This window comes from Miniopterus schreibersii (genome assembly GCF_964146895.1).
Source record: "Miniopterus schreibersii genome assembly, chromosome: 7".
Classification (NCBI taxonomy): domain Eukaryota; kingdom Metazoa; phylum Chordata; class Mammalia; order Chiroptera; family Miniopteridae; genus Miniopterus; species Miniopterus schreibersii.
The window spans coordinates 17440749-17461227 of record NC_138108.1 but is presented as its reverse complement, the minus strand read 5'-3'; the positions used below and the strand labels follow the sequence as shown (position 1 = coordinate 17461227).

The window sequence follows — 20479 nt, the reverse complement described above, 5'->3', positions numbered from 1 at the left end:
CCTTTTGATCACAGAGTGAGACTCTCCCTGCTGAGGAAGGAGAAAAGAAGGAAGACCCAGAAGTGCAGGGTGCTGCGGCACACGGCCCCCTCTCGACTCAAATCTCAGACCCTGATGACTTCACAGGCCTTGAGACATCCATCCTCCTGCAGCACGGAGACACTGTCCTTCACATCAGTGAAGAAAATGGCATGGAGAACCCCCTGCTGTCCAGCCAGTTCCCTTTTACTCCCACGGAGCTGGGGGAGACTGGTGTAGACCTAGATGAGTCACATGTTTAGTTCTGTATCGTGTAAGAGTTGCAAGTGTAGATGAAATGTGGGAGGGGTCACTTTGCTAAAAGTTGAATACTCTTGCTTGAAAAAGATGAAAAAACAGCACTTTATAGCCAATAGGTGACATAAATCTCAGTAGATTTTGCCGCCAGTGCGCCTATTGTTTCATAAACATCTTTTAAAAATCAATGGCTAAGATTATTTAATTGTGTGAAGATCATAAAAACCAGAGAGGAATAAGGGGAAAGAGCCATTTGCACACTGTTTATGATTCATGAAGGCCTGAGCAGTTACAAACATATACTGTTACAGAGCTGCTTACCTGGAATATTAGCAAATAATATGTTCTAAAAGAGAATACAATTTTTTGAGGTTATCCACATCATACATTTCATGCAAATGTTTATTTTTATAGTTTCAAAAATATTAAATCAGGTAGAAATTTCGTACAAGTAGAAATTTACATAAAAATAATAAATAAGGAAAATATTAGTTTGGGGAAAACTAAATAATGAATAAGCCCGCAGCCATTTTTGTTTTGATCAACAATACAGCCATTCAAAAGAAGGAAAAACACTATTTTTAGAGCTGTGGACTTTTCCATATTTATTTTTCAACCATCATTTTTATTGCATGTTGTAAATCAGATTGCTAATGCCATAATATCATTCCATTCATAATCAATCACATTAGAGAGAATATTCTAGAAATTATCAGACTTAATTCTGAATTAAGAAGAACTTAACCTATATGACAATAAAACTAAGTGTAAATATGATCACTAGAAAGAGATGATATTCCTACTTCTAGCCCTGACTACATCAATGCCAGGATTAGGAGATATTGGAAAATGTGATCACTTTCCTTACAGTAGTGCCTGCCCTCCAGGGCGCATTTTCAGATATTAAAGTTATTGTTGTTAGAATAGGTTCACTAAAATAACTTCTCAATGCTAACAATATTCTTATGATCCTTTAGATATTTGAGTTTATGAGAAAAAATACATAACGTGAGCAATCTCTTCATAGACAAAGTCAGCTTGTGAATTTTATTTTAACTTGAAGTTCAGTTACTCAAGAAAAGCATAAAACTTAAAAGGCTTATGAGGCCATACCTAGTGTGTTATTGATACTATAATAGGGCTTAGTATAATATAGTTCAAAACTGAATTTCAAAACTTTAACACTTTACGTTAGAAAACTGCTATAGAACTACTAAGCATATAAAAGCTCATTTACATATCTAAATTGGTATGGTGGTGGTGTGTGAGTGTGTGTGTGTTTTCTAGTCCTCCAGTTGAAGTTAAATACAGATTTTGATTGCATTGCAATGAATTCAGAACACATTCTATATGCTTAAACTGACTATGTTGACTATGAAAAGTATACGTATATATAGAGAAGACCTACTAAACCCACTGAAATCACAAAGGAAAATTATTTTTCTGTTAGAACCGTTTATTAAATAGGCATTGCTTATATTGTGATTTGTACTTTCAAATATAATTTGGGGTTTTGGTCCCATTTACTATGAGAATGAAAGATAGCTGTGAGTTAAAGATAATGGACAAAACAAAAAATTTCAAACCTAAAGCTTCAGAAAACAGCTTTAGAAAGTAGAAGCTTCTTTTATGTTTTACAATATTTTCAGAACATTGACACTTAATGCTGAATTAATTCCCAAGTGCAGAAATATACCTGTAAGTGGTTTTATGATTCTTTCTAAGCTGATGTATTCTGCCTGTTAAAAATTATGCTGCTCAATTAGTGTTAGAGGCCTTATGTTTGGTAATTACAAGAGTCTGAGCTATATAAGTCTCTATATGTCTGTGTTTTGTTCCAGTTACTTGATTTTTGATTCAAATTCTCTATGTGTAATTGTATAAAATATTTAAAAAGTAAAGGGGTCAAAGAAGATTGTGTAATATCTCCTAAGAATCCTAAATATCTTTATATGTAAAAGGTATTGAACATGATTATGCTGACCTGTCTGCCTTTTAGCCTGACGCCTTCACTCTGGTGTTATGGAAGTCTGTTGGAAACTTTTCCAATAAGCTAAGTATTGTTGTACCTTGCAAAAAAAAAAAAAAAAAAAAAAAGCCTCCACTCTGAGAAGCAGGACCTTGTAGAGTGGGAATGTTTTCATACTGGGACTGCTGAGATTTTGCAGATGTCTGCATCTGTTCCATTGAAGGTGCCCTTAAATGTGTTGAATGTAATGTGTTGAATGTTTCTGTGCAATTGATAAAGTACCTATGTGTATGTGCATAAGATTTTCACAAGATGTATTCTCAGGAATACTGTTACCTGGAGTTTGAAGGAATATTTAAAAAAATAGTAGTGGAAGATTAGAAAAACATTTAAGATAATTAGCAACTTTTTGCAGTGTTCAAAATATTATTGAGTATATGACTAAAAATCATTATATATGATAAATGCAGTATTGGTAATACTAGATCATTTCTTAAGCTACAATGCTTAATGATATTTATCTTGTTTAGAGGAAAATTAAAACAGGCACCTACTTCCCACCTATAAAAATATTGGACTTAACCGAGAGGTTGCTTTTTCAGAAATTCACTTTTGAGAGAAATTGGAATAAACACGTATCATCCATGATAGTAGGTATAGATTCATACTACTCAGTTTCAATTAAAGCAGTTCAAATCCTGGGTACAGCATTTTCTATAGCAAAACATTTTACTTTCATTTTTCAACATTTGCTGCTTTCTAGAATTGTATTAGATAAACTATTCAATTTTTTCCAAAAAAAGAAAAAAGGAAACTGAGTTGTTGAGTGCATTGGAACAAGGCACTGGGAACTAGTGTCAAAAGGCATAATTGGACATGGCAGTGCTGGGGAAAACAATCTGTGATGTTTGGGGGTCTGCTCAGAGTCTGTTGAACAGGTTGTAAGTAGCTGGTTTCCTATTCCAGGCCTCCAAGAGTGCCTAAGGCAGTGTGACATCTCCTCCCTTCTTTAGTATCTATCCCTTTAGCCACAGAAGGACATTCTCCACTGCACTGTCCAACTCCAAGAGTATCTGCGATGAGAATAGGGTATGTATAGGGACCTTCAGGAAAGAAAGGGTCAGAAACAGAATTACAGTCTAAAACACAAGTACCCTTCCTCAAGTTATACCAGATACTTTAATAGTCTCTGGAACTTGCTGCTATCACACTGAGTCTTGCTGTGGCCTGTGACCTCACATTTCTCATTCCATGGTTTGTCCTTGGCAGTGAGTAGAAAACCCCACTTCCTCATTTACTTTAGTGGGCCTCAACTGCAGCAATTCAGAAACAGAGTTTGGTTTGACACTCAGGACAATAAAAACAAGTTAAGGGTAGAATATATTTGGAAAAGCTTAAGGCAAATTTACTTATGTCATTTTAAGATCACTTAGCATTACAGATCAATGTACCTCCATAATATTTTCAATAGTCACTGTGACCGAAGGATAAAAATCCTTTACTAGCCATTTTATAGGTAAAAAACAAATTATTGATTATACAACCAACTTCCCTCAGATGACTAAGAAGTCTCTTATGAATACTGGATGACCAAAGAGCATGGAAAAAATGCATATGAATAAATACTGAAATGTTTATGGAAGATATTTATGAAAGATATTAAGACTTCTGTGTTTGAATATGCACATATATAATAAAGTAAATCTAAAAACATTTAAGATGACTGATTGTTTCATTTTTTAACATAGAGAATAGTTTAACTCATTCAGGAAAGTATTCCTTTTGGATCCCTATAGTGTGCCTTGATGTCTCTCCTCCAACCCCATCTGAGCTCCATTCTACTCATACATTCCACCCTTAACTTTCAAAATAAAGCAGAATGGGCACGCTGGGAGACAGATACCCCAGGTGATGACCTGGAATGACTGGAAGATTTCCCAGGAGGAATGTTGAGGACCTGGTTGTCCTCTGAATGTGGCCAGAACCACCATGAGGTTCAAGTTACTACCAGTCTGCCTTTTATACAGAGTACAAAGTGCCCTATCTTTACCCTCTAAGGTACGTTCTTGCTAAATCCATTTTTTTTTCCTCACATGGTTGTATTTCCTGTCTTTTCCTGACCCAAAGACTCTAGACACACTTGGCAGAAGAATAGACACTCTTGCATCTCAATTGTGTCTGAACAGTAAATAAACAGATTGCAATTTGTCAAGGAGTATTCCCGAGAGGAAAAAACCAAGAATATGAGAGGCATGAGGCAAGAGTAGTCCTGATAACCGCCATCATTTTGTTCTGAACACCAGACATTATGTGCTGGATTTGCTTACTTCATCTTCACAACAACCCTAAACACTGGACACTGTCCTAACAGATGAGAAAACAGGTGAGGCAAGAAGTGACCGTCCAGGTCACTGTGGACTAGGAGAAGAAAGATTCATTTGATGTGAACCCCAAGAAATAATTTGTCTGCTGAGATGGGCTCCCCACGGTCAACCGAGGGCCTACATTTTGCAGTTTATGTATCTTAATTTTCCAATTAGTTTACTTTCAATATAATTTTGTATTGGTTTCGGGTGAACATCGTGGCGGTTAGACAATCCTACACTGTACAGAGTGCCCCCCCCCCAAATTTACAGTAGCCACGGGGCGCCATACGTAGCTAAGGCAGCACGACAGCCGGTATTTCCTATGCTGTACCTTACACCCCCGTGACTAGTTGCCCTCTACCCACCTGTCCTTAATCCCTTCACTTCTCCCACCCAGTCCCTCCACCCTGCTCCCCTCCGGCAACCACCACTCCCACTCTCCGCATCCAGGAGTCTTTCAATTTTGTTTATTATTTTGCTCTTTAGATTCCACATAGAAGTGAAATCATGCGGTACTTGCAACAGCATGGATGGGCCTGGAGTATGTTATGGTCCGTGCGTAAGTCGGTGAAATGAGAGCCTAGGGGCCGCCTGCCGACAGGGACGCACGTTCTCCGGCCACCTGGAGGAGCCTCGGGCTGGCGCCGGCTCCCGCGCTCCGCTCCGCCCAGGTAACTGCCGAGGCAGCGATTCTGAGCAGCCGCCTCTTTCCACCAATAGACTAAGACCCGCCCAGTCAGAGCAGAACTGCCCGTAATGACCAATCAGGATGAGCAATGCTGACCAATCAGGACTTCACAATTCGGACCAATCAGAAGTGCATGGATTTGGATACCTCATTTACATAAAAGGGGCCTACTTGGAAACTTGGGCAGGAACTTTCCTTTTATCAGGCAGCCTCCCCTTTGTCTCAGCGGAACACAATTCAGGTTGTACCTGAGTCTGCGTCTCCTGCAACTCCTGTCACGCAAATACATGCCTTTTACTCCTTATTACAGTGGAACAGTAATTTTGGTTTACCTAACCCGGCTAGTGTCTGGCGGAGCTATGATTCCGCCCGAACTCACTCCTCCAGCTCCTGCGACGAGCTCAAGGAGAGAGCTGTAAGGACGAAGTGGCTTTTGGTTTGTTTTTTAAGGGTAACGGGAGACGGAGAGGAAAGGGAAGGCACACAAACGATGGAGAAACCAATAGTAAAGCAAGGGCAAGGAGGAAAAGAAATTACAGGAATGTAAAGCGGGAAAACATTAAGAAACTCCTTTAATTCTGAGAGGGCTAAGGCGTGTTTCAAAGACGAAGGTCAGAGGCAGGGGCTTTATGCGAGGCCCCGCCCCTATACTGTCACGCTATAGCCCCGCCCCTGCGGAAGGCGGGACATCCTCCTCACCAGGCAGCTGCTTCCGGTAGAGTCCGGAAGACTCTAAGGGGAAAAGGCAGTGTCAAAACTGGGCAGCCAATCGTGGCGACGCCTTCGTCTTGCCCGGGACTCGGGAGGTAACTTGCTCTTGGGAACCAGCACCATGGCGTCCGGCTGCAGGATTGGGCCGTCCATCCTCAACAGCGACCTGGCCAGTTTAGGGGCCGAGTGCCTCCGAATGCTGGACTCTGGGGCCGATTATCTGCACCTGGATGTAATGGACGGGTAACTCCGCGGGGCTCGGGCGCGGGTGGCCGCGCGGGGCGGGGCGGGCGCACCTAGATGGAGCGCCTGTTGGGTGCACGGCGCCCCTGGACGGCGGGGCGCCTCACTCCGAGCGCGGTCCTGAGGACGGGCGGGAAGCCCCCGAGGCCCTGCCTGGAGCGGAGCCGAGCGGCGTCCCTGTCCTCTCCTGCCCCGGCCCCGGGTAACGTGTGGCCGTCTAGCCCGTAGCACCCGGAAGCGGCCTGGAATCTCTTGGACACGCCTCTCCTTGTCAGTGAGAAACTGAGGCCCGAGGGGATAGGCATGACTTGCCCAAGCTCATATAGGTAGTTAGTGGCAAAGCGGGGGGGGGGGGGGGGGACGGGACGCTGTGGCACCTGGAGTGAGAGGGCCCGAGTTCTGAAACCTGCGGCATTCCCCGGTGTAGCCATTTAACCTCAGTTTCGTTAACCTAGTTGAGCTGGTTTCATTACGTGAAAAAATGCGAGGAACAGTGGAATCGGCCGCTGAGTCATCTTTGGGAGACGAGGTGAGGTAGTGCAGGTGAAGTTCCCAGCGCCTGGCGCATGGCAGGCTCCTAATCGGTGGTGGTGTCATTGCTGGAGTTTTGAGTTCGCTGTCTACTTGCAGGCACCCTGCTCTTCAGGGAGTCAGGTTTTTTGTAAGTCATTTTCAAGCGCTGTAGTTACAGCACCTCATCAATGCTAGTTTGTTAATTGGATTGTGAAAGGAGGAACCAAACCTAGAGAAAGCAGTGAGAAGCCCGCTGGATTACTCAACCTTGTGACGGTTGCAGCTTGGATCTTGGGTTTGCCGAGTAGTTTTCTGAGCCCCACTGATAACTGGCCTTAAAATCATAACAGCCTGTACCTTGGGTTGGGGTAGGAAAATAAATTTATTTTAAACAGGTAAAAAAAAAAAAAATCTTTGCCTGCCCTCACGCAAATTTGCAAATTGTGTTATTTGCAAAAGACAATCAGTTACTTCTCTGTTTAATGTCATGCCTCTTATTAGTGTTTTCCTTTGTTCTCTCTGTTTAAATCTGTTGTTTCTCTTTTGCATTCCACTCAGTTACCTGCCTGGTGTGACCAGCTGATAATGGCAAAATCTTGGCCTTCCAGCCCTCTAAGAATTCTAGGCTAAGAGCGTAAGAAAATTAGTGAACATTACCTCTCACAAAAGCTTGATTTTTAGTGTGCTGTCGTATGTAATTCTACTTACATATCTTTTTGACAACTTTGCTTAAAAGCCCTGAACTTTCACAGGTGATGTTACTGAGTGGAGTGTGTGCCTCAGATAGGCAGCAGCATTTTTGTGTGGGAAACACACAGTTTTGTGTGAGAGACCCCTGGGGGTTTCAGGATAGAACAGGCTCCGTGGATATGTATGTAGTCTGTCTAACACAGGTTTTTAGTCATGTTCACCAAAATTGGGAATATTAATGATAACAGTAGCTCTTAACTATTTCTGTTCTGGTGCTGTTTGTGAATTAGCTGACACCGCCTTGAGATGTTGGTGCTGTTATTAGCGCCAGCATTTGACAATGAGGAATCTAATGCAGAGAGATTAAGTCAGCTGCCGGTGGTTTCTTACTTAGGAAACGGTGGAGCCAGGATTGGAAGCATTCAGCAGCTGTGTTGTCTCAGAAATTAAATGTCTTCTGTGGGAAGTGGGCTTACAGAGGATGACTGTCACATTCTCTGTCCTTACAAAGCAACTAATCATTTATACACTATATTTGTTCCTTATTTCATGTATCTCCTGCTACACTGTAAGCTCCCTGGTAACGGGCTGTCTCTGGCTCAACTCTGTATTCTCTGCAGGTAAAGCACCATGACAAGCTTAGTTATAGTTGGTGGAATGAATGAAACACGCTGTGTCATAATCCTGAGCTTAAGATAAAAGTATTTGTTTTTTATTTACTCTTCTCCCCCTCTGCCAAGAAACATCTTGGTTTAAAGAAACTAAATTCTGCAATATACCATTTAAAAATCCTTTCCCTTTTAAGCTTCACAGCTTTTTGAGCTATTGTATTTCTCCTATGGAGCTATTCCTTTTCTCTTGTTGTAAGGGAGGAAACCAGTTTAAGGAGGTTCAGCCCCTTCTGATTGTCCCACGAGAAGAGGCAAAGCCAGGGTGAGCTGCAGTGTCTCCTAGGCCAGGGGTATGGAAGCAGGGGTGTGGACTCCCTTTCCCAAGGTGGCCAGCCACAGTTTACCTCCCCTGCAGGTACTGCTTCCATGCTTGTCTCTTTCCTTGCTCTCTTTAAAAATCTCCAACATTACACTGAGTTTGCCTGGGTTTCTTGGCTTAGCTATAAGCCTTTGGTTTCTTTGGGTATCTGTGCGTTTTTGAACTCCCAGTGTACTTGTGCATTTAATTGATCTGCAGTAGCGCAGTTTGTAATATAATTTGGGGGTCAGTAGTTTTATACGATCTGCTTCTGTTTCCCAATGAAGTAAAAGTATATTTGTTTTTCATTCTCATATTTTCTCAAGATGTGGTTATGTTTATTTTCATGATAAATGAAGCCTAAGTTTGAGACAACAAAAGTACAGGCATACCTCGGAGATACTGTGGGGTCCATTCCAGACCACTGTAGTAAAGTGAGGATCGCAATAAAGCGAGTCTTCGTTTTCTTTTTAGTGGTGGAGGATCTTACCTTCAGTTTGTGTAAAAAACAATAACAGAAAACAAGCAAACAAAAAAACTCTGTGAAGCACAAACAAGGTATGTAATTCCAAGACCACACAGCAAATTAAAAGAACAGTGAGCCCAGCCAGGCGTGGCTCAGCGGTTGAGCGTCTACCTAGGATCCAGGCGATTGGGGTTCGACTCCCGGTCAGGGCACATGCCCGGGTTGCGGGCTCGATCCCCAGTTGGGGGCGTGCAGGAGGCAGCCGATCAATGACTCTCATCATTGATATTTCTCTCTCTCTTTCCCTCTCCTTTCCTCTCTCTGAAATCAATAAAGATATATTAAAAAAAAAAAAAAAAAAGAACAGTGAGCAAAATACAAATCTTTCAATTCCAGAGTTGTATAGTATTCATTGGGCCTCACTGCCTGCTTTTCTGACCCTTACTTCTAAGTTGTAAGTAAACTTAGAAGCCTGTTTTGTATAGCCCGAGCCGTCATTGCTCTCAGGCGAATGATAGAATGATTTCCTAAACACTAAAACCCCAACCTCCAAGGACCACCAAGCTGTGAGTGAAAGTGTCTGTACCATCCATCTTACTAGTCCCTCTCAGGTGTGTCCTGAATCCTGACCTCTTCCTCTTAAGTCTCTCCTCACCAGGACTTTCTGTTAGGTATTAGTTTGTTGGTGGAGGGGCAGGTGAACACGTAAAGAACTTGGACTTTGGAGCCAGGCTGCCTGTATTTAATGCCTGCCTCCAGCACTGCCTGGTTGTGTGACCTTGGGCCTCTTTTCCTCACCTATAGATTAGAGATAATGTGGTATCTACCTCATAGAATTGTTGTGAGGTTTTAACGAGTTAACTTGTGGGAAGTCTTTAGAATGGTGCCTGGCCCGGAGAAGTTTTAATATTTTATTAACACTCATTCTGCCTATCATCTAAGCTTAAAATCCTAACCATGGTGTGTTCTCCCTCCCACCCCCCAGTCTTCTCAGTGAACAAATCCTATCACATGTACCTGTCTTCCTTTCCATCGTTGCTGTTCCTTGCTGTTTGCCAACACCTCTTACCTCCCTTCTTCCAACTTACTGCCCAGTGCACCTCCCTACTTTATTATTTGCACCTTATTTTTCGTTTGCTTCTTACTTTAAAGCCTCACTTCATACTTACAGCTGGATGAAGCCCGAACACTGAGCCTAGCATTTGATACCCTTACTGTGACACAGTCTGTTTCCCGCTATTTTCACACTAGCCAAGCTGGTGAACACCACCTTCCTCCTCCTGTGAACATCACTTTTTTATTTCTGCCTTTGCTTCGTTTCTTTTCCCACCTTAAAATTCTGTTTGTTCTGTAAATCTCATGATCTTGCCCCTCTTGTAAAGTGCTATACTACTTGCCTCTGGAACCGTTTTACCTATTTGTCTACTTGTTATTGTTTAGCTTTTCTTGCAATCCTCGTATAGGGTAATAACCTATTAGTTTTAACAATAAAGGCCATATGTCAGTGACTTAACATTATAAAGTTTCTTTCTCATTCATGTAACAGTTTAGTGTGAATGTCCTTCCATGTTGAAATTCAGGGGCATAGACTTTTTATCCTTTGGCTCTGCTGTTCCATAAAGGCTTCTTTATTGGCAGAAGGGTAAAGTGAGGACAGAAAAGGAATACTACTTAACCTACTGGGCTCTGCGGTGACACACATGACTTAAATTCACAGTCCACTGTGAAAACTAGTCACCTAGGCCAACTGGATGTAAAGAGTGTTGGGGAATGTGGTCCGTGGTTGGCCGCTTTAGCTTCCTCTGAACAGTACTCTAACAGCAGGTCATGAATTCTGTAAGTTATTAGGCATCTCTTGGCAATGAGACTGTAGCATTTTCTGGGCCAGGCAGGAACTCTCACATATGTTTTATAAAATACAGTAACCAGCATGGTACTTGCTAGAACACAACACCTAACAGGAGCAGGATGATGGTTAAGTACTTTGGGCCTGATACTTGGAAGACTTCATTTGAATCCTTCCCCCACAGATGAGGAACTGGTTGACTTAAGGAAGTTATTTATCCTATGTTCTTCATACAATAACACATCTACTTCGTAAGGCTGTTGTGCAGGTGAAATGAAGTGTAAGGTACAATACCTGGCATGTTGTAAACCCTGAGTAAATGGTGGTTTTTAGTACATACATTAAGTTTCTTTATTGATGATCTTTAAGAAAGTTTATAAACTGTCATTTAATGCCCTGTGGTACAGGTGGATTGGAAGTAGCCTCAGGCAGCCTGTGACAGATTAGGATATGGAAGACCCATTTTACAGTCCAGAACTTTCTAACTAGTATATGACTTGGGCAAGTCATATAACTTCTGGGGTTTTGATTTGTCATCTTTCTAGTTCTACTCATCAGGGATTATGAATTACGGAGTTAAATCATGTGGCGTTATTATGACTTGTTCAAATATCACTGAGATACTGCTTTGTAAAGTCAAAATTATCCAGATATTTTTAGTATTGTTTAATACTGGTGATGCTAAATATTAAATTGAAAAATAGTGCAATCACAGACATTCCCCTCTACCCCTATCAGAATACATATTGAGAAAAAAATACAGAAACTGAATTGAAAATATTTTCAGAGTAAGATTTTGTTTGTCTTGTAGGCATTTTGTTCCCAACATCACCTTTGGTCACCCTGTGGTAGAAAGCCTCCGAAAGCAGCTAGGCCAGGACCCTTTCTTTGGTAAGTGGGTGTTACGCCATCTGAAGCTGGATGTGTTGCTCAAGTAAAAGAAAAGGTAGTTGATTTCTCAACTTTCAGTTTCATCTCGAACCTCCTTTCCCCCTTTCTCTGTGCCGGGGCTTCATTGGCTGCCTATAATAAGCCAAACTCTTTCCTGCTTCAGGGCCTGGGCACTTTTGCTAATTTCTTGCTGGGGAAGCTAATCACTTGGCTAGCTCTACCTCATCTTTTGGCCTCAGATCATTTCTCATTTCCTCAGAGACCTTTCTAAGCACCCTATCTTAAGTTAACCCTTATCCAGTTACCATGTCACCTCTGGATATTCTTAGAACTTCCTTTAATCTGAGGTTATTTTTATCAGATTATAAACTCCTTGATTGCAGGGATTTCATCCACTTTGTTTATTGTGGTTTTCCTAGAGCTAAGCATAGACACAAGATTGGGGCTCAGTGTAATGTTAAATGAATTTATGAACTGATTGACTTATGGTCTAGAAATGAAGCCATTTTCATGCAATTGGAGCCTTCTGCAAACGGGGCGTGTATATGTTCCCGCTTAAGTACTGTAGGATAATGTGAGTTAAGGTTTTTAAGATCACACAGTAACCTAGAAGTTACTTCTAATGGGACATTAATTCAACCCACATGTTCTTGCTGTTCTTTTAAACTAGCTTAGCAGTGCCTCATTTGCCAGATCTCTTATACATAAGTTTCTCAGTGGCATTAACCATATAGCAAGCTCTCGGCCACGCTTGGCTAGTGACTACTGTATTGTACGGTTCTGCCACGGAACATTGTGGTCATCGTAGAAGGTGCTGTTCGACAGAGCCTCTCTCCAGCGTCCATCCACTTTGAGTGTCCCAAAGAGAATGTACATTATGCCTAATTTACATGACAAGAGGAAAACAATGTTCTACCAACATGTTCGCCATTTTGAAATTTCCAAATAATGGAATAATCCTCTGATAATCTAAACTTATTTCTTACTACATTTTGAAAAATGAATTTTCTGATATAAATTTGCTTTTATGACTATCAGAGGTGGATGAAATAAGTAGCATTGTTTGCCCCCACTGTATAAAAGCCACAGATTCCTCTGCTTTTGGCTTTGTGTGGATATAAAAAAATTTTTTTCCTTCTCTCCCTTTTATTTGGACTCTTGGTGTCACTTCTCACGGCTGTTTGTATCTCCTACTGTCAGTGCCTTTCCTCTTACCAACCTTGCTGCCACCACCACACACAATCTGCTTTTTCTTCTTGTTTTAGTTTGTTACTTGCTGATAAGCTTACTAGAATTAATCTTTCTAGAATTGGGTCTAAAATAAAGATGAATGGACTCTATGCTTTAATGTTTGGGTTTTATGATCTTTGCTTTTTTTTAAAATTAAGATTTGTGTGGTTTTTTTGTTTAATTCCTGGATCTTGGCTGTTGGATACTTAACACATGAATATATTCTGGAAACTAAATCACAAGATGTTATGTATGACTGCTAGATTTCTTAACAGTTTAATCTCAGTACTGAATACAAATAACCTGACAAATAAAGTGGTAGGGAAAAGTCTGTTTTTGCTATTATCCAAATCCATGGTCTTCAAGTTTGGTCTGAGGACCCATGAGAATCCCTTTCAGATGGCCCATGGGGTCAAAACTATTTTTATATTACAGTATTATTTCCCATATTTGTACTGAGGGTGCAGATGCAGAAGCAATGGTGAGTTAGTCTGCTGGTGCCTTAGCCTGAACCAAGGCAGTGGTATTGAACTATACAAGTAGTCATTAACATTCTTCATCATGGTGTGTACATAGTAAGTATCCTGATGAGGCAATGCAAGTTATGAATTTTAGTAAATCTTGACCCTTGAGTGCATGTCTTTTTAACATTTTGTGTGACAAAGTAGGAAGCACATAGAAGGCACCTCTGCTGCATGCTGGACTGTGGTGGTTTTCTCAAGGAAACTTCTTGCGCCGTTGTTTGAGTTATGAACTTAACTACCTGCTTTTCTTATGAACACTATTTTCACTTGAACAACTGACAGATGAACTATGATTATCAGACTTGTGCATTTTACTGCTATATTTTTTTAATTAACTAAATTAGCCTGTCACTTCATGGAAAACACCCCATTAGCTTTTGTTGCTCCCTGATAAACTTAGAGCTTACAAGTGAAAATTAGAATTTTGATAAATGTGTATCCGCTTTTGTAAACTTGATTAATTCTTAGTACTTAGAGCTTTTCTGATAAGATATGTAGTGATATAATAAATGTGATTTTTTGATAGCATAAAAGATCCAAAGTGTGAAATAGACCAACAGGTTTTAGTGGAACAAAGTAGGAAAAGTTCACTGGTAGGATTTACAAATTCCACATTGCAGCCAACCTTTATAAAAGTATCACTTGCCGATTTTTGGTGTAGAAATAGAATATCCACACTTGTCTGAAAAGGCTGTTAATGTACTCCTCTCTTTTTTATGAAATTTTCTTTCTTTTCTTCCCGTGAAACAACACATTGTAACAGATTGAATGCAGAGCAGATGTGAGAATACAGATGTCTTCTGTTAAGCCATACATTAGAAACTTACAAAAATGTAAAATAATACCACTCTTACATTAACGTCATAGATTTATTATTGCTTTTTTTTTTTTTTTAAATATATCTTTATTGATTTCAGACAGAGGAAGGGAGAGGGAGAGAGAGAGACAGAAACATCAATGATGAGAGAGTCATCGATCAGCTGCAGCCCGCAATCTGGGCATGTGCCCTGACCGGGAATCGAACCCCGATCTCCTGGATCCTAGGTTGATGTTCAACCGCTGAGCCATGCCCGGCCGGGCCTTGCTTTTTTTAAAAAAATTTTTTTTTTTTTTTTTTTTTTAATATCTTTATTGATTTCAGAGAGAGGAAGGGAGAGAGAGAGACAGAAACGTCAATGATGAGAGAGTCATTGATCGAGCCCACAACCCAGGCATGTGCCCTGACCGGGAATCGAACCCCGATCGCCTGAATCCTAGGTCGACGCTCAACCTCTGAGCCACACCCGGCCGGGCACTTTTTTTTTTTTAATGAGTTGATAAGGAGACTTAAACATTTTCTTAACTTGAATTTCTAATATATTAAATATATATAAATATAACCCACATCAAAAGTGCTTTTTGTGGTCTTCAGTCATTTTGAGAGTGTAAAGGTAGCCTGATAATAGAACATTTGGGAACTGCTCATCTCAGTGTGTTAACTACAGGCAAGTTCACTGAACCACTGACTCCCTGGACACTGGAGTGTCTCCAGCGATGTTGCTAGTGGTTACTGCATTCGAGAAATGGAATGACATAGCAGTCTGGTAACTTAAGGAATGGGTAAACTAGATATTCTAAACCAGATTGAATTTTCCTTATTTATAATACAGAGAAATAAATGCTATATGGAGAGTATCTTTTAAAAACAATGTTTTATCTATTACAATGTGTTCTATTTTTGTTACTTTTGTTTAGAAATAGAGACTTGAACCTTGGCGTCATTAGTCAAGTGGTATACGCTTTTCCTGACATTTTTCAAAGCCTTAGTGCATTTCATAATCTTATTTGCGTTCTGAAATACTAGAATTTTTTTCTTTAATAAGTTGACCTCTGTCAGAAATGTGCTTCCTCTAGCAAAACAAAAAGCTCAAAAGCCTTCTCACTACCATCTATCCTGGACAGGATATTTACTGTGTCCTTCACAAGGCTTAGTTCTTGATTTAGCCTCTTTTCATCTTCCCTCTCCTCATTAAATGCCATTATGTTTCAAGTCAAGATCCTTAAGAAGGCCAGGCCCATTTTGCCTAAAATATTTATATGACTCAAGCTTTAGAATTAGGGTGCATGTCAGGCTTCTTTTAGTAACATGTTCTCCCCCCACAAATTCGTGCTTCCTCCTGCAGTTTTCTACCTCTCAGTTAATGGCACTTCTGTTCTGTTCTAGTTACTCTGGCCCCAGTCCTTGCACCATTCTGCCTCTCCACTCACTGTCCACATCTAATCCACAGCTACTCCTGTTGGCTCTACTTTCCGAACATACCCAGAATCGCACCAGTTCCCACCATCCTCAATTGCTGCCATCATCCTTTCTCACCTGGGTTATTGCGATGGCCTTCTAGGTCAGATCTTGTCTCTACCTCACTCAAAATCCTGCAGTGGTTTTCCTGTCTCATTAGGAGTAAAACCCAATGGCCTGCAGAGCCCGGTACTCTCCTCACCCCGTGCCTCTCTGACCTCATCCACTCTCCCCATTGCTCCATGCCCCAACCAGTCTGGCTTTGTTAACTACCACCCTAGTGTGTATTGTATTTACTTATTTTTTTATGGTTTTTCTCCCCCACTAAGAATGTAATCCTCATGACAGCAGATGTTTTTGTCTGTCTGTCTTTCTGCTCTATTCCTAAGGCCTTAGAATAGCTAACGGTGCAGTAAGTGTTCAATAAAATATTGGTGAAGAGAATCATTTAATTTAGCTTTCTTATTTTATAAATGAGGAAGTAAGTGTTTATAGGTAATATGACTTTAAAAAGTTTTTTAGAGTGATATTTACTGGACGTAGACCAGGTCTCCTGATTTCTAATCATTACTTTCCATATACAGCAACGTATGCTTATTGTAGAAAAATGTATGTGTGTTAATGAGTTCAACCAGAACCTAACCTTCAAGATAAAAGGAGGCCAGTTATACAGAAATGTAACTATTTAACAATTACTGTGATGTCAGAGAGTTTACATACGAAATGGGAAAAACTGTAGGTTGGCCTCAATAACATGAGCCAGGCAGTTTCCTTTCCGTAATATTTAGGCGATGTGTCTTTTCTTTCTAGACATGCACATGATGGTGTCGAGGCCGGAACAGTGGGTAAAGCCAATGGCTGTAGCAGGAGCTAATCAGTATACCTTTCATCTTGAGGCTACTGAGAACCCAGGGGCTTTGATTAAAGACATTCGGGAGAATGGGATGAAGGTGAGAGGTCAGCTGTGACAGTAATGTTTTATACTACTCACACTCAGAGTTGGGAAGATTTCGCGGAAGACATTTCCTAATAGGTAGATAAGACCAGACTTAGGCAGCTGTTCTTCGCTGGGAAGCCACAGTTTTAAACTTGTTTTTTGTATAAGTATAATAATGTATAATAATTCTTTCGAACATTACTGCTTTTTTAGAAACATTTACATTAAATAGCCTTGTTTACTTTTTAAATAAATAATTACATAGTCTGAACATTTTATGTATTCCATTTATGTATGTATTCTGTTTTTTAAGAATAGATATTTCTACTGGGCCTGGTATGCCACAATAATAGAATGTGGAAGTAATTATTAATGTGATGTAGCAAATTTGTCTCTGTCACAGGTTGGCCTTGCCATCAAGCCAGGAACTACAGTTGAGTATTTGGCACCGTGGGCTAATCAGATAGATATGGCCTTGGTTATGACAGTGGAACCTGGGTTTGGAGGGCAGAAATTCATGGAAGATATGATGCCAAAGGTAAAAGAAGTATTTGATTCTGGGTTGAGGCTTTTATTATATGTGCTCATTCAATAAAAATATATCGAACCACTTGTATCTGCCCTGTTCGGATGGTGGGGGAGATGGAAATGCCTACTGATCATTTAATACAGTATGATAAGTGCTGTAAGAGATTTAGGTTTGGAAATCAGAAAAGATACATTTTAATCTTGAAATTTTCTTTCAAAGCCATTATTTCTCTAGCCTTTAGAGCTTTTTTGAGTTTTCAGTGAATATCGAGGGTTTTGTCTTTGTCTTTTTTCCATGAAGTATATTCTCTGAAATGCCATGACAGATTTAATGCCACTTGCCAAGCAGAACAAAGCTTGCTTTTGGGATGCTTAGTTTGTTTCAGTGTATTGAAAGGGAAGTTTTCCCCAATCATAATTTGTATTGATATAAAGGTATTATGTGAGATATTTGGAGTCCTGTTTTAATGGCAATACTGGCTGCTTGATGTTTTGTTATTTGGTTGTGCCCCCATCCCCGTCATATCCACTTTAGGAGTCACTTATTTCCTCGTGTATATCTAGGTTCACTGGTTGAGGACCCAGTTCCCGTCTTTGGACATAGAGGTCGATGGTGGAGTAGGTCCTGACACTATCCATAAATGTGCAGAGGTGAGACTGCTCCTCAGCTGTGACCTAGACCACCTTCCTGTCAGATGTAATGTCCAGGACATTGTCTTGTGGGCTAAAGAGAGTTCCTCTACATTTCCTACACTGCCTTTCTTTCTTGGAAAAGTATTTTTTGTTCAAATGTAGAACTAGGAAAATGAGCAATAAACGAATATTCTAAAATCAGACAATGGTTAAATAGTAAGTTTGGTTATCTCAGTGATGCTGAAGAAAGGTCTTTTTTGAAAAGGAATATACTGAATGCCAGCCTTTAGAGGATCATTAAGTTCCAGGGCCTTGGAATGAGTCATTTGTCCATATAGGGAAAGAAAACACCTTATAAAAGGAAAAACTTGTTACGCTGTAGAACTTAGATGTATTAGTTGCCAATTTAGTTTCCTTGTATTAATTACCTCGTAAGAACTGACTAGAGGCATTTTTGGTGACATTCTAGATCTGATCTCTGGATACCTCTGATCCTCTATGTAGAGCTGGGATGAGTTTTTCCCAAGTAGTTAGCTGAGTTAGGACCCTGAGCTTCATCAGGAGAGGGTGCCAGCCCTTCCTGTAGCACTGCAGGTGATTCAGGTGGCCTGCTCTTACTAAGCAGCATTGTCTAATCTGCCCTTCGAGTTTTTTGTATAAATGCCACACTTTTCTGCTTGCTACTGGTCAAAAGCCGGGCTGTGATAAGTGCTTCTGAGAGAGGAGCTGGCCCAGTAGTTCGTAGCGGATACCCTTTGACCCCCCGGGTGGAGTTCTTTGACCTAAGCTGTTCTTTGCCGTTATGCTGTCCCTGTTCACTTGAAGAGATGTGGTTCAATTACAATCCTGTAGAACTGCTTTTTTCCCTTTTCATTTTTATGAAGAATGTTGTTCGAGGTGTGGCACACTGTATCACAGATAGCGTCTCATTGGGAAACTTTCCTCCGCTTTAGCAGTTCTCCTAATAGCCTCCCTTTCTTCTGGCAGTGACTCGCTAGTGGATTGGGTTTCCCTCCGCAAGTCAGATCCTAGGAAGCAGAGCTAAATTTGGAATCACACTATTTGCTTTCCTCTGTTTTTGTTTTTACACTTAAGAACATCTTGAAATTCTTTAAGCCACCTCAAAACCATTCTGAAATGCAGTGAAGCCTAAGTTAAAAGATGTTCCATTCCTCCTGGCCTCAAAATGAGAAATTATTTAATGTTGCCATATTTTATGAATAGTTTCACATTTTAGCAACATTGTCCTTTCAGACTGTCTACCAATTCATATGCATAATTCAAAATTAAAAGGAATTTTAGTAGCTATGGAGATATTGGTATATATTGGAAATACTTTAATAGAGTTGAGGATTATCCAAATATTAACAAAGATGAAGTATTTAGAGGTCATTACAAAAAAAGTCAGTGATTTCTTAGACACACTTAAAAGTAATTTCACATCCTCATTTGTTAAGCATTTTAACTTCTTTATTGAACCAGATTGCTTAAATCTGTTCATCTCAAAGTGGCTTTTGTACAATTTAATTGCTGACTGACAGATGCAGGAGTAGAAACTCTAGTCCAGGAATTCTGTTTTAGGCTTTTCTGCGTCTTTCTTGGAGGCATAACTGAGTGTTTACTTCTTCCAGGCAGGAGCTAACATGATTGTGTCTGGCAGTGCCATTATGAGGAGTGAAGACCCCAGATCTGTGATCAACCTGTTAAGAAATGTTTGCTCAGAAGCTGCTCAGAAACGTTCTCTTGATCGATGAAAGCACAAGGAGTCCAGAGTTTCTGCTCATGAAATCCTTTTGCTGGAAAACAAGAATATTGACTACCAAATCATACCACAATTGAGGCAGTGCTGATTTTCTGAGCAATTACTCATTCTGGTGACTGACATCTATTGTGCAGAATGTTCCAGGAGGTTAGAAATTTAGCGATGGGATTTAAAGATTAGTGTGGTGAAATACCATTTTTACTGGGAGACTTGATTTTTATAGAGAGTAAAAATATGGCTGTATTAAAGTTATAAACAGAAATGTGTCTTAATGCCTCACAAAGGCATATTAGCTACTATGAAAAAGTGGTTTTTTTCCTCCATTTCTAAAAAGAATTTTCTGTTGTTTCTTAGCTGTTTTCCAAAAGCAAAAGAAGTCCTTACGTTTTTCCTGTTCCATGTCATTTTTTATTTTTCTGTATGGGTGATAATATGATAATAGAATTTAGGGAAAATCTAAGTTTGAATCTGCCTGGGATGGCATACCATGCTCTCCTAAAGCATCTCCTTTTTACTTTGCACCTTATATTTGATATATAAAAACAATGTATGAAGGCCAGGGATTTTTAAGGTAGTCTCTTCTGAAATACAAGCGTAGATTTTAGCAGGGTGTTTTGTTCGCTTTGCTGCAGGGACAGGGTATTCAGCGATCCGCCCCATCTTTAACCATGCGGACCCACCGTTTTTAAGGACATTGGATAATGTGCTAGCTCTGAACAGAAAAGCCTCTATTTGGATGTGAAATTGAATTGACTCTTCCCCTTTCCAGCTATTTGACCTTAGCAGATCAAATCAACCAAGCTCTTTGAGCTACTATTAACTGATTTATACAGTGAATGTAATTATAACTGTGCAGGGTTGTGTTGACGATTAAAAGAAATACTATTATATTTGTAAAGTTTCTGCTACTGTTCTTAGAATTGTAGCATAGAATTGAGGATGCTCAGTACTAAGTAGCTATC

The 20479-nt window shown here is 40.2% G+C and overlaps 2 protein-coding genes across 8 annotated transcripts in view; both read left to right on the top strand.

The window, feature by feature from the left end:
• UNC80 (unc-80 homolog, NALCN channel complex subunit) overlaps positions 1-3955 on the top strand; it is a 163405-nt gene extending 159450 nt beyond the window's left edge. For all 5 annotated transcript variants that reach the window (XM_081143317.1, XM_081143315.1, XM_081143314.1 and 2 more), the window contains one exon: positions 15-3955. In XM_081143317.1, coding sequence (XP_080999443.1) covers positions 15-281 — 267 coding nt within the window. In that variant the 3' untranslated portion in view covers positions 282-3955. The remainder of the gene's footprint in view (positions 1-14) is intronic.
• A 2058-nt stretch (positions 3956-6013) lies between these two features.
• On the top strand, positions 6014-20407 carry RPE (ribulose-5-phosphate-3-epimerase). 3 transcript variants are annotated; one of them, XM_081143028.1, is made up of 6 exons: positions 6014-6242; positions 11549-11628; positions 16468-16607; positions 16998-17132; positions 17687-17773; positions 19387-20407. In XM_081143028.1, coding segments are annotated over exons 1-6 (567 nt in total). In that variant the 5' UTR covers positions 6014-6240; the 3' UTR covers positions 19510-20407. The 3 variants fall into 3 exon arrangements, with proteins under 3 accessions (XP_080999154.1, XP_080999153.1, XP_080999152.1); XM_081143026.1 differs by having other exon boundaries at positions 6027-6253; XM_081143027.1 differs by lacking the exon at positions 17687-17773 and having other exon boundaries at positions 6017-6253.
• The last annotated feature ends 72 nt before the right edge of the window (positions 20408-20479 follow it).